Here is a 14,274-nt window from a genome sequence, read left to right as displayed (position 1 = left end):
ATAGAATCTCTTGACTGTACTTAGTGAGGACAAAGTTGACACACAAGAATAAGAATACAGAACTAACTAGGGAATTAGAAATAAGGAAAAAGAAAACTGTAGACCAAGATTTTTTTCTCCCATATCACTAGGACGCTTCAACAGTAGAATAGCAGATTGTAGTGTGGGATTTTACCTCTTTGCATCAAGTGATGGCAACATGACTTAACAGTGGAAGTTATTTTAAAACTAATGTATTTACATAACTTATGAAGAACAGAAGGTTAGCAATGTTCAAAAGGGAAGAGAAAAAAGAAGAGTACTGCAGAGTCATAGTGCACCTACCAGCCAAACTCCATTCTGGACCACAAATAATCACAGGATGTTTCCTATGTTACAGGGAAGGGGAGACAAACATTGGGCAGAGAGGATCTTCTGTCTGGTTGTCACATTTTGTAAGGACAAAAGGATTTAGTGCACAAACTCAATGGCCCAAGAATGCTTTGTTTATCTGCGTTACATTGTACAAGGACATGAGAGTATATGTGCTTGTAGGAAGGTGGAGTATTATGTGATGATGCTGGCTAGGCTTCACCGTGCAATGTTATCACAAACTCCAAAGATGGTCCTTGGAATCACACTAATAAATCCTTAGCTCAGTCCTAGTAGTGTGGCAAAGAGCAGTCAGGCTTTACTTGAGAAACATGGGTTTTGCATTTCAAAGTGCCAACATGGAAGATAAGTAATTGACATGACTCGAGAAAAATCTGACACCAATTTACAAAAATAAAGCAGATTGTTATCTTAATTTAGACACCAAAATTAAAGGAATGGCTTACATATAACCAGAGTTATAGATTTTTCAAGCAAAATAAAATCAGTGCAAAATAATTCAGTGAAACTTTATCACTGCGGGCAATGGGGAAAAAAGCACTAGTCACTTGCAGGTCGAGTTACATGGAACCCCTGCAGGATAAAAGGTGACGCGGGTTCCAGGACCAAACATCGACAGTCAGTTTAATTTTACTTGGCTCGTGAAACCCTGGTGCAGTGTTGTCCTGGCTGTCCCTGGTGCTGAATGGGAGCCACGGGGAAGCTACTTTTAATGCTTACACTGTGCTGCAGAAGAACAGGGTGCAAAATGTTGACAACTGCGCCGCTGCCGACGTCAGATGAAGGTTTTACAGAGTGTCCTCTAGATGCAGAGTCGAGTCGAGTGAAGGGGTCAATTGCTGGGCTGGCAACCAACAAGCCTTGACAGCGTTAAGCTCAGCAGGGAGCTTCTTAGACATCTAGAGGAACACAGTGGAGGCCTTAAACTTTGTGGAAGGCAGGACTACAGTTCCCACAATGCCCTGGACCATCTGTTTCTGGTCAATCCCTTGGACGGCCTTGGATCCCTTGCAACTCCTTGTATTCGGAGCGATGATTTACCTGCAGTTTGCAAAGGACTAGTCCCACTAGTCCACCGGAGTCTGAGCTTGCTTCTGGCTCTCACAGGGGTACATCACCTTTAGCCTAGGACGAGTCTCATTCAGGCAGTTTGAAGATTGTTGCCAAAGGTGCAGAGTATCCCTCTTTTGCTTTGTGCGAGTCCTGGTGAGGAAGACGTGGGTCTCTTTGTCCTCTTTGATGCAAGTTGGATTAGAACGGAGGTTCTGGTGCAAGGGGTGTCCCTTAAATCCTGGAGTTAGGGGTGTGGGAGTAAGTAGCCAATGGGCTACTAGTCCATGCAGCTAATCTGCCCGAGGTGCCCACATCTGGAGGTGTAGGTCACCTTTTCTACCCAGAACGCACGGTTTCTACCACTTTTAAAAATGGCAGAAGTCTTCCTTAGGTGTACAAACCAGGCACCTCAACCTAGACATGTGGCTAGCCTTCTGGGAGTGTACCCTCCCTGATTACCACATTTTTCCATCGGCCAGGGTACAATTTGCCTAGTGCAGGGGAAGGACTCTTTATTCCTCCGGAACAGAGCCTGGACACATATTAGAGGCGGTGCACCCTTTGAAGCTTACCGCCTTCATGTGCCACTTCACTAGACAGCCTGGGAGGGAAGAGGTGTGACCTCCTTCCTGCCCAGGCCTTTGTTCCCGACTCCTGGGAGTGTTCACATTGCCTAGCAGGAGATCAGAATCCTGTCTTGGTGGCAGCAATCGCGGGCTGTCAGCCAGAGCTTAGGAAAGTTGGGACCACCAGGTGGGCAACCTCTAAGGTAGCCACCTGGGTGCAAGCCACATCGCTCCTGGTATAAGATTTGTGTCAGTGGTGAGAAGGCACGCTGTTTGATACCAAACATTACATAGTTAGGCGGTACCCTAATGTGGCTGTCAACCTCGGGTTTGCCTAGGTACCAGCCCGTGTTAACCTATGGACAGTCTATAACTTATAGTGTCCTTTAAAGGCGAAGGGCACTACAGGGACTTATAAGCATGCACTTACATGTGCACATCTTCATTATAATGCATCCTGCCTCCTGGGCTTTAGGAGGACTCCCTTAGGGGTGACTGGCATATATCGAAGATAGTGCATTGACTTTGCCGCACATGGTGAGGACAAAGTTGAGTTCGAGCAGTTTGCACTGCTCCTGCAGTCTGCATTGGTAGGCCTTCTGTCAGTAGTTAAATGGCCCTTTCTAGGGTGCTTTCCCTCAGCTTTTTGCTTTTGTCCCTCAAGGTTGTCTGCTGATCTATGTGCTAGCATTAGGACTTTGAGCGCTTTTGACACTGCCATCCAGTGCAACAGCGCTGTGCTCATCATATACATACTGGCGATTAGTGTATACATGATTGGTGGATTTGAGTTAGCTGCAAGTCATATACTTAGGGCATGTAACTCAAATGCTCCTCCGTGAGCCTGCAGCACTGGTTGTGCCACCCATTGAGGGAGACCTTCAAATGTGCCACAGGTTTGCCATGGCAGGGCCTGTATGTGCAGGTTACTGTTACTCTGCTTGGCTTTTCAAAAGCTACTTGCCAAGGTTCTGCATGTCTCTCGCTACATCATAGTACTCCCTGGGTGCAGAGTGCAATGTCAGGAAGAGTTAGGGCATGTGTGCTACATGCACTGGTAGTGAATGGCACCAGATGGTGTGTCCAGAATGGTAGGGCCTACTTCCAGCATTGGATTGACATGAGGAATCGGTGGAAAGGCTATTGAGCTATATTTCATACGTGCGAAGAGTGGCAGTATAGTGTTTGAGATCGATGAGATATTAATAGCAAATCCCCTCCTGTGGTGAGAGGGGATTCAACATTATCACTGTGGAAATACTATTTTGGGAAAGTGGGCATTTCTGTGCTCGTGGCTCTGTGTACCTATCAGCCTGTCTCCAATCCACATCTGGTAGGGCGGCGGAGGGGGTGGGACAGCTAAATGTGTGCATTCCTAATAAGAAAGCCATAAACTAGGGGCTCGAGGGAAACTGCAAAACTCCGACTCTGAGGGCCCTTCCTGGGACGCATAAGAGGTGGTGGAATAGGCACCTGCATTCCAAGGAGCAGGGTCTTGGCCAGCCTAAGGATATGGACTATGCCATCAGGAGTTACAGGCACTTTGGGGATTCGAACTATACTGCACGGGTTCGACACTGGAACTTCGACAAGGGGAGCTTTTGGGGCAGAAGGCACTGCAACTGAATTATCCACAGATTTGTGGTGGCCTGGGGCTTGTCGTGCTCTAGGAAGGGGACTATCACTTGGTGGATTTTGCATGGATGTTGGTGGCCTACAGCTAATTGCCAAGTGTCGTGGCCCGGGTCTCTAAGCACTCGGCAAGAGTCGGTTGGCTGGCCCCCAATCCACGAGAGCCCAGGAACAGAAAGGATCTCTCCATTTCCACAAGATCATAAGGACCGCGCAGGGTGTGGCGGAAACAGGTGTGAGCGTCCGTTGGGACCAGGACCATCCTGATGTATGTAGTAATCACACTGTGCTCAGGGGTGTGTTTGTATTGCTTAGCGGCCCATCTGGGGGTGCTGTAGCATGAGGAGTTTGACGAATGTGGGGTAAGTTTGCGGAGTCCAAGGGTACCGAGCTTACAATTGGAAACCTGTACTAGCTTGCAATCTGTAACGTCTGGTGTCTGAGGGGGTCGGGGGAAGTTTGTAGAGTCCGCGGGACCCGAGGGCAGCCTAGACTGTCTCCGACCTCCAGATCGGGAGGATCACAGTGCCTGACATAGCGGCCTTAGTCTGAGGTTGCCGGCGCCCTCTCCCCAGACCCACGCCACAGGTACTCTGTTGTTGAGAATACCGTGACAGGACCTGAGGGGTCTCATTGGGCCTTGTGTGCAACCACGGCTGACTACCTGGAGCAACTGCAGCTCATACCTCGACCCAAGAGGAACAACTCTCCAAATTGTAAGCAAACCATCTACAGGCGTCACAGTCTTTTGGCTTCGGGGGGGGGAGGGGCGGGGGGTAGTGATCCTGTACGTGTGAAGGTGCCACTGGGTGCCTAAGGATATATTCTGGATGGACGGGAACATGTATTGGTTTCCTTCCGCTTTAGGTGGTCCTGACAATCTATTCAAAGTGTGGCCAGCGGGTGCAAGTTTATCATTGGCTGGTGGGGTTTGAGTGGACGGGTCATGAGGCGTAGTCACAACCTATGATTTCTTGATCATTACAACTGTCCAGTGTATGCAATATTGGGAATGTAGTGTTTTATACTAATGTGTTAGTGGTAAAGTGGAATACCTTTGGACAGCCTGCATATATGTTTCTATTGCGTTTGATGTGGGAGGGATTGCTTGGATCGTGAACACCTTGGTGAAGTGCGCACATGGGTTTATGTTGCTTACGAAGCTGCGGGGATAACGGAGTAAGTGACTACCCATGTCTAGTACATGTATGTTCATGCTGGTCTGCTGCTAATGGAAGAGTTCAACAATTGCATATAACTGTAAAGTATATATTCATTGAGTATGTTGTTTTGATTTCAATGTGTGTATAATTCAAAACCCAGTGTTTTATATATACGGTGTGATCTTTTTGTAATGTAATAGGTAACATTATGTTGAAACGTCGAAATAGGATATTTTAGCACCATACCAGGAGGGGCTTATGCTTCTAGATCATGTGATGGCTGAATGGCAGTGAGAAGAAGAGGTGTGCTCAATAGACCAGGAAAGCCTTGTGTCTCCAAGTTTTAACATGAAGAGACAGGGGCATAGGTTGTATAGTCAACAGACCTGACCTTGTATCCCTAGGTTAATTAATGACAGGACAAAATAATAGGTCATGTGCAAAGCAGGATATTATATCTCTCTATGTTGCATTTTTGAGGACTGATGAGGAGGACACACTCTTACTGAGAGAGGAGTACTTCAGATCTCAAAGTGCCATTAAATGAGAACAGCAAAGTAAGATGTTCTCAATAGATGAGGGGACTTTTATTTTGGATAATGTGCAAGGTGACAGAAGATGTAATAATATCAAAGGGAGAGTGAGGATTAGAGAGTTAGTCCTTATCCCCTAGGTCATATGCTAAATCAATGAGAACTAGTCTGTCAAGACGTGATGAGAAACTCAAAGCTGTGTGTTGTTAACAAAAAAAGAAAGTAAGGTCTTCTTTCTTTTTTATGAAGCCCTCACCCACCAACCTAGTTGGTGGCATGCTTCATCATCGGGACCACCTGGTGACACCAAGTGTGTTCCTGGTGTGCTACAACGCCTGTATTACAGCAGAGCTGGTATATTTACTAGTGTGCATTAAAGGTGATGTGAAAGTGAAATTTAAAAACTGTCCAATGGTCCCATTACCCAAAGGGATTAGCTTTAATATTTGGGCTTCTGGCAGCAGTAAAAACAAGGCAATGGATGTAGGTGGAGTGGTATTTAGGAGACTCCTGCATCCAGTGGGTGGTCTACATGTTCCAGCCAGGCCTTTACTATAAACTGGCTTTCCTCAAGACCTAGAAAGGTGAAAAGTGCGATCTATACTCTCTATTGTGTATGGATCAGAATATGTGTGGCACGTGCTAAGGTGCCCTATGTGTGAGAAGGCAGTTCCTTCTCAAAGCATTCACTAGCGATTAGCTGTGAATGCCCCATGAGATTCCGGCAGAGGTACTGGCATACTTGTATGCTCTGGACCTGCTTGAACACCTATGTTGCTGCGTCGGATCTCCGTAGATGTACGACGCTAATCGCTAGCGAATGCTTTGAGAAGGAACTGCCTTCTCACACATAGGGCACCTTAGCGCTTGCCACACATATTCCGATCCATACACAATAGAGAGTATAGCTCGCACTTTTCACCTTTCTAGGTCCTGAGGAAAGCCAGTTTATAGTAAAGGCCTGGCTTAAACATGTAGACTACCCACTGGATGCAGGAGTCTCCTAAATACCACTCCACCTACATCCGTTGCCTTGTTTTTACTGCTGCCAGAGGCCCAAATATTAAAGCTAATCCCTTTGGGTAATGGGACCACTGGACAGTTTTTAAATTTCACTTTCACGTCACCTTCACTGCACACAAATATACCAGCTCCGCTGTAATACAGGTGTTGTAGCACACTAGGGACACACTGTCACCAAGTGGGCCCTATGATGAAGCATGCCACCAACTAGGTTGGTGGGTGAGGGCTTCATAAAAATGAAAGAAGACCTTACTTTTTTTTTTTGTTAACAACACATGGCTTTGAGTTTCTCATCAAGTCTTGACAGACTAGTTCTCATTGATTTAGCGCAAGGTGACAGAAGCCCACTGTTGAGCTGTGTGTGGAGCCCAAGAGAATTACAATATGCTATTCCTGTGGTTCGTTCCCATTCACAGCCACACCTCTGGGTGACGGCACCCTGATTGATACCACTTACATCAGCCACTTCTTTGAATGCACAAACTTACCATAGCCCTTGACGAAAACATCTCTGGCAGATTTCCCAAGGTCCGAGTATGATGGTGGAACTGCCATTGTTTCTGTAAATAAAACAAAAGCTATTGTTAGACTGAGAAATTCGCAGACCCAACAAAGAACCAATGATCAGTCAGAGCATTGGACTAAATGCTTAGCTATAACAGTTCAAAAGAGCTATACGTTCCTCTTCATAAGAATTATCGCACTCTTTGCATCACTTGACACTTCCCTCATTTGTAACACTTTGGTTTGCCTGAAAAGCCTATGGAATTCAGTATGAAGCCATCATAAGGTCCCACCCACTTAAAGTCTAGCGCTTGGGACGAGATCAGTTAATGCATAGTCTGTGGCCAGGCTACAGCGATTGAAGAAATATAAAGCATTCAAATCAAATTAAAAATACTTTATTTCTAAGAAATATATTCTAACAAACATTGCACATTACCCACTTCATAAGTAAACAAATCAGAATGTCATAAAATTAATAGTGCACAGCACACATTTAGATCAGTTTAACCAACACATGACGTCAGCTAACAGCCGTATAAACACTTAAAATTACTGACGCTAAAAGACAGCAGATAATCGACAACCCAAAGTCCCACATATATTAAGAACACTTTAAAAAGACAAAAGATGTCAAATTAACCATTAACTTGCAGCTCATTTTGCCCAGGTACAACACTGTGGAGTGCAGCGTGCATAGCAGCTTATCACAATCACATGGGTTCTCTTAATCTTGTTAACATGTCGAAATTCCCTTCGCACGCTAGGCCTTGCCAGATCATCCTCTTGATACGAACAAGACTCCGTTAGGTCTTTAAAACAGTCCCGCACATATACATTTAGAAAGAAAGATAATAAAAAACAATCCGCTGCTTGTGACACATTGCTTGCCAGGTCAAAACACCATTCTGCCAGCTTAACCCTTTAGATGCGCGTGACGGAGCGGTTCCGTCATGCGCATCGGTCGCGCTGTGCGGATGACGGAACCGCTCCGTCACGGACCCCACCCGCGCAACGAACCTTCAGCACGGCGCGGTAAGCCGCGCCGCAGGGGTTAAAGGCAAGCTGACCTTCATCTTAAAACACTAAGAGGAAGAAAGCCTAACCTGGGATGTTATAATTTTTCACAGATATTGACCGGTGGCTATGGCTACATCCTGGTATCTAAGATCACACCGCAATTTTAAGGCCATTTCTCTTGACTGTATCCTGTACTTTTCTGAATACAGGTCAGAGAATATTTTTCTTTTCCTCAAGGAAGAGTACACAATCCATCAATAGGAGGCTCACTGAATATTTCCAACCCCCACTTACAGGGGCATAGGCCATGACACTGTCTACTTTGGTTTTTAACTCCGATATTCTCCAACATGGATCGATTCCCACCCTTAGCAACAGAATTTCGTTCCGTAATGACTTATCCGGAATTGCATATAGATACGGAAGCATACAGATAAGGGAATCTGTGGTGACGTGATGTTTATACATAGTCTGGGATAATGATACAGCGATTTGAAGAAATATAAAGCATTCATATAAGGTCTGATCTTTGACTCATATGGTGAGGCAGACGAGCAATGAGCTACAAGGATGTGTTTAGGTGGAAGACGATTAGAAGTGCTGATGTGGCTCAATAAAGGATGAGTGATATGAGGTTAGGTTGTTACTTATGCGGTTTAATAAGGATGAAATGCAAATGGTTTGGGTCTCTGACTGCTGATGGGCCTCTTCAAGTCTTAGTTTAAGCTTACGTGACTGGGTTGCCAGAGAGTATGTAGCCTTGGCTTTGCATAAGTGTTTTGATGTAGGATGAGCAGTCTGCATGAAGTTTGGCTTTTATCAACGTGACTTTGTGGCGGATAGGCAGTGTGAGATCAGTACTTCACTACTGTGGTTTGAGAGTGCATGAGGAGACTGGGTTTTCACTGACAATACGTCATAAGTGGTCTGGCTCTACCCGAAGATGGGTCATGTGAGGTCAGTGAATAACGTGAAGATAGGCGTCATGATGTGTGGCTTTGACCATAAAAGGTGTGAGATATGGCCAAGGATGGGAGGCATTTGGTCTAGGTACTGGCAACGATTAGGGTGCATGAGAGGTAGGCTTTGGCTGAGAATGAGACGCACAAGTTCTAAGTGTTAGGCTTGGACAGGCCTCATGAATTCTAGGCCTTAGCTCACAGTATGCTGCATGTGGTCTTGGTGTTGGCTAAGAAACATGAAGTCTAGGCATTGGCTGACGATTACCTGTTTGAGATCCGGGCTTTGGTGGAAGATGATCTGTGGGAAATCTGGGCTTTGGTTGCGGATGGCCTCCATGAAGTTGTGCTTTTGCAGAGCATGGGCCAAAAGACTTCTATGAAGTAGTGGATGAGGGGGCAATATGCGCTCAGGTATTGGCCAGGATGGGCAATATGTGGTCTGGACTTTGGAGTATCTACCTCTCTCCTATCCCCCTTCTTCTCTTTCCTGCTGCCCACAGGATTTTGAAACGTTCTACAAGATGCAAGTCAGATACATGTCGTCAGACGTTCCCAGTCTTCTCTTTCCTTCTCCGAGTTTCCCTTTCTCTACTGTGCTCAACACCACTCCAAAGAAGCGAATCAGCAATGGATTAATACTGTGGGTGGATAAACGTATTGTTTAGGGAGAGATAACGTGGAAGTTTTAAATACAGACTGGAAGTGAGAGATAGCAGGGCTTCTTTAACGGGCCTCTCATCCAATATCTAGATCATACCAAGGAGCATAGTTCTGTTAGGAGCACCTCACTCTAAATTTCCGACCAACCCTTCTCCATTCAATCCCATTTCCTCTCCTGCCAACAATACCCGCTCACTTCTTCACAGCCAACCCGCTAACATCCAAAAGGTGCATGTGTTCACTCTGTGGAAGATCATTCCATTCAAAAAGCTATTTTCTCATTCTAACTCTTGCTCCCTAATTCCTATTCTATGTGCCACTCTTTCCCCTCTCTGGTCACCCCTTGGAGATGATGTGAGCCACACTTATGGCAGCATAAAGGCCTACGCGAGGAACCAATGTTATACTGGCTCATTAAAACCTTCAACACAGACCATGGGTATATTGCGCGCATACTTTAACTCTTGCTGTTGGACAGGAGTGCAATGCCCATAGGGTTAAAAGGGCTTCAGTCAGACCTCCCCTCAACTCCCCTCTCCACTCGTGTGTCTCAGCTTGAGCTGCTTTGGGCTCGCTGGGCAGTGTCAGGAGTCTTATCTGCAGCACTACTGAGTTTTTCAAAGGTCTTCAAAGACCATTTGCATATTTACATACCTTTGTAAACTAGTTACTGAGGCTTAGGTTTTTTTTCTGGTTCCAGCACCCCCTGGGCCCCAACTCTGCCTATTCCTTACATTTGTATTTTACATTTACTGCTGTAGTGTGAGAATGCATTTCATAACAAGCATTGGCATAGCCAATAGCAATAGGTCTCGCCTTTGGGGCGTTATAAGTGTTTAGACATGCAGCATATTACCCTCCATATGTGTTTAGCATTAAGCATATTACCCTGGCTGCTGTGCCGTCACATCTGGATGCAACAACAGAAACAGCAAAATACAAGTCGGGTGGCACACTATGCTAAGCACAGATTTTTAGCGTACGTGTTTTTAAGCCATGCCCCTTTGAGAGACCCCCCCCCCCCCAGTTTTTTCATCCCACTTAAAGCCCTGGGTGTAGCTTCTGGTATTTATCTGTTTCCATGGACTTTATTGCTTGATTGTACTCGCGAGAAAGTGTCACTTCAAGTGGTCACACATTGGTTGTTGAACTTCACTCATAAATACACCTAAACCATGAAAATGCCACACATTAGCAATCTCAAACTTTGGCAGCTGCGCGTGAACTGAAATGAGAAAACGATTTGAAACACCAGCAGTGACCCGAGGAAAACGTTTATACAACCAGCCAACTTGTGCAACACGGCTTTACGAAATATTTATACATTGCTCAACGTTACTGAACAGAAAATGGATGAACGGGTTACCTGTAAATGAAGAAACAGCCGACACCAAAATCATGCAGAGGCACAGAAACCCAGCCATCTTCCAGCCGCACCGCACAGCTTCTGAAACCAGGAAGTGGCCGGCGTTCTACACAGTTCAGTGACAGTCACACGATACTCTAACAAGCAAGGTGAAGTTGCTGTTGTTCCCTGCCTAAACGCATCCCATGAATAATACGAAAGAAGACATACAAACAAGCATTGGCATAGCCAGTAGGACTGGGTTTAATGCGCTACCACATGCAGCGCTGGAGCAAAACATACTCGTGAGACAGTCCCGGTGTTGCGACATTCTTGTAGCCACCTCGAAAACCTGAAGTTCCGCTGTTTTCGGAGACGAAACTCCAAACGAGCAGCAGCGTCAGGCCGAAGCAGCGGTTCTTTTCTCAGGGTGAGTTAGGGGATACGATTCAAGGGGAAGCCGAACTCAACTCCGGGTTTAAATTACCTGACACTTATTGCATTTGTTGTACTGCAGAGGGCTACTGCAGCACGAGTACAGACAGGCAGAAAAGAGCGCTTGATGCAAAGAATAATAACACATGAATAAAGAGCGAATAAATTAATGCATACACTCAGAGAAAGCAAAGAAAATGTAGATGGAGGAAATGAAATCATATAATGAAATAAAAACACAAGGGGAAGATATCGAAAGAGAAGAGAAACAATGGCAGGGGTTTTAATAGAAACAAAAGCAAGCGCGGCAACCACGACCGCGCTAATTGGAAACCTTGATCCTGAACAGATAGCGCCGTTGCTCGCTCCCTCGAGCTGTAGGTCGTAGGCGGATAAATTTACCGGGAAAGGTGCGACATGCACCCGCCTTTGCCCAATTGTGTACTGTCTTTTTGGAAAGACGCACGCAAAGCCCAATTGAAATAATGCCGGAAAAAAAGCCACACACACGAGCGTGTTAAAAGTCCAGAGTGATTCCAAGAGGCCCTCTCCTAGAGTATCGTATGCGCGCTGAGCTAGGCTCGACCTAAAAAGGAATATAAAGTAGGGTTACCATGAGAAAAGTGCCAGCCATGTGTTGTTTAAAGAGCCTGCAAAGATCTAGTCTTGACACTAAAAATAGTTATAAATAAAAATGTGTGTATTTATTTGTAATGTGACTTTTCCGTCTTTGTTCCCTTTAATTATCAGTCATGGATCATTCAGACAGCCGTACAACACAATTAAAAGTGATATATTTTTTTTTTCCTGTTCGAAGTATGCACAGATAAGTGCTGAAAATACGGCTTTAGGTGCCTGCTTATTTTTGTACCGTCTGGGACATAAAAATAATGAGCCGGCAACCCTAATTCTAAGACTGTAAGTTTGTTGCAGGATCAACACATTATTCCCCCCCCCCCCCCCGATCCCCGATTAGTGCCATAATAGCAATAGTTTAACTTGTATCTGAAACCCTATGGTGCTGTCAATAACATGTTGAGTTACTTCAAGTGTCTAGAAATGCACCCTGCGTTCAGACAACTCACTCTGCATTCTCGCCCTTCACTTTCACGCTCACCCTGCACTCACAGGAACCACAATGCACTCACACTGATCACCATGCACTCACACCATTCACCCGCTCACCCTGCACTCCCAGTGATCACTCTGCACTTGCGCTGTTCACCTATACCTCACCTTGCAGTAACACAAGCACACTAATCACCATGCACTCATGTGACACTTCACTCACCTGTCCCCCTCACTGCTCAATCTGCAATCTCACTTAAACAAGCCCATCACTAACCATGCATGCATCTGCACCCAAATTCATATGGTCACCTCACTCACCCTGCAGTCACTCCACTTACCCTACTCTCATACTGTCGCATTGCTCACCACGCACTCACATGGGCACTCCTGTCACCCACACAGTGCAGAGGGTTAATGTGCCTGCTACAAAGAACGTGTACCATGCAGATCACAGAACTGAGTGCGAGTAGTGCTATAGAAAAATGAAACGTTTGCCAGAAAGGTGTTATGAGGTGCATTGTTGATGAGTGGTAGTGAGGGAATTCATAGACAAGGAGGATATGGGGGAGGGGGCACCAAAAAAGACTGCTGCACCGTGTGCCACCAGTGCTAGGGCCATTCCTGGCTGGGAGTGTTAGCGCCCCTCCGACCTTCGGGTCTAGTTGCGCCCATGCTGTTGGATGTCATTAGTCAGAACTAGTAAATACTGGTTGTGCATGCTGAGTCGGGGCATTTAACGTTACAATATATCACCAGTGCGGACGGTGAAATCAGTGTTTTTCAAAGTGTTTATGTATTCACTATGACCACATGAAGTCACTAAAATTGTATTCACAAATAACCCACTGGCTGCGGTGATGAAACAGATCTGATTTTTCTTCAAGGAATTAACATATACCAAAATCTCCGCCAATTACAAACAAGGCACGGAAAAGGGTCTAGGGCTGCGGCCTTGGTGGGCGAAGGGGTATAAATAGACGACACTAGACAACGTCAAGGTGCCCTTCTGGGGCAGTTAGAGATTCATATGGCTACAAATGCACTGCGCGTAAAAAGGTCACGACACATGCAGAGACGGACAGCCAGAATGTCGACCAAGGGGCGACAACAAGCAATATGAAATGGAAATGATTCGCAAATCCTGCGGTGAGCTTCACGGATGATTGATTGTCTCTCCTAATAATTCCTAGAGGATCTAAAAAAAATCCAATTACCTCTGCTTTGCCTTCGACTCCGACCGACTTCTGTCTCTGAAGGACCTCCAACCGACTTCAATAAGCGAAGGAAGGGAGAAGCAATAGGAACGCTCGATTATTCTGATTGACGGGAAATAAGGCGGTACTAGCCGGGTCTGAGCGCCTGCAACTGACACATCAATAAGACGATTGGTCATGAAATCTGACTGCCCAGCCGCCCCGGAAGAAACCGCCCAGATGCTCCACGGAAGACACCCTTGTGCTGACCCGGAAGTAATCGTCCATTTGCATGAGGGCCGGTGTTTGTAGATGTTGTAGGGTATGGTGGACGGTCAATTCAGACTCTTCACCCAGAGAATAACGAGAGTAGCTGTCAGACGAGGCGTAATGGGGAAAGGCAGAGCCATGGCCTCCTGTTGAGGTCACAGGGCCGTGTCTGGTAGCTTTTCAGCCTCTCCATGTCAAGATGAGGGGCGTCCTAGGTGTTGGGACAGACACCATCTTTTGAGTTGCGAGAGCACGACGATCAAGGGAGGTTTTGGACTAGCGGGCGGGATCGAAGGGGCACCATACGTTTTTTAAGACCAGGAAAACAGTTCTCCCTACTTTCGGTGAAAAGATAACCGTACGGTACGGTTAATTCCGAGAGCTGAATGCTTCAACTGCAGTGTAAGGCGGCGAGTCTTCTGTGCTGGAGGGACAGACAGCCAAGCAAGTCTTTTTGCCAGGGTGTCAGCTT

At 46.0% G+C, this 14,274-nt stretch overlaps 1 protein-coding gene across 1 annotated transcript in view; it reads right to left on the bottom strand.

Moving 5' to 3' along the window:
* VDAC3 (voltage dependent anion channel 3) overlaps window positions 1-13,693 on the bottom strand; it is a 51,216-nt gene extending 37,523 nt beyond the window's left edge. Inside the window, exons 1-2 of the mRNA XM_085634082.1 lie at window positions 13,554-13,693; window positions 6,831-6,902 (exon numbers count right to left, since the gene is read on the bottom strand). Coding sequence (XP_085490208.1) covers window positions 6,831-6,897 — 67 coding nt within the window. The 5' untranslated portion in view covers window positions 6,898-6,902; window positions 13,554-13,693. The remainder of the gene's footprint in view (window positions 1-6,830; window positions 6,903-13,553) is intronic.
* Window positions 13,694-14,274: the final 581 nt, after the last annotated feature.

The sequence above is a fragment of the Triturus cristatus genome, chromosome 11, assembly GCF_964204655.1.
Source record: "Triturus cristatus chromosome 11, aTriCri1.1, whole genome shotgun sequence".
In the NCBI taxonomy this organism is placed as follows: Eukaryota; Metazoa; Chordata; class Amphibia; order Caudata; family Salamandridae; genus Triturus; species Triturus cristatus.
The sequence above is the reverse complement of the archived record's forward strand: the minus strand, read 5'-3'. Positions and strand labels throughout refer to the sequence as shown.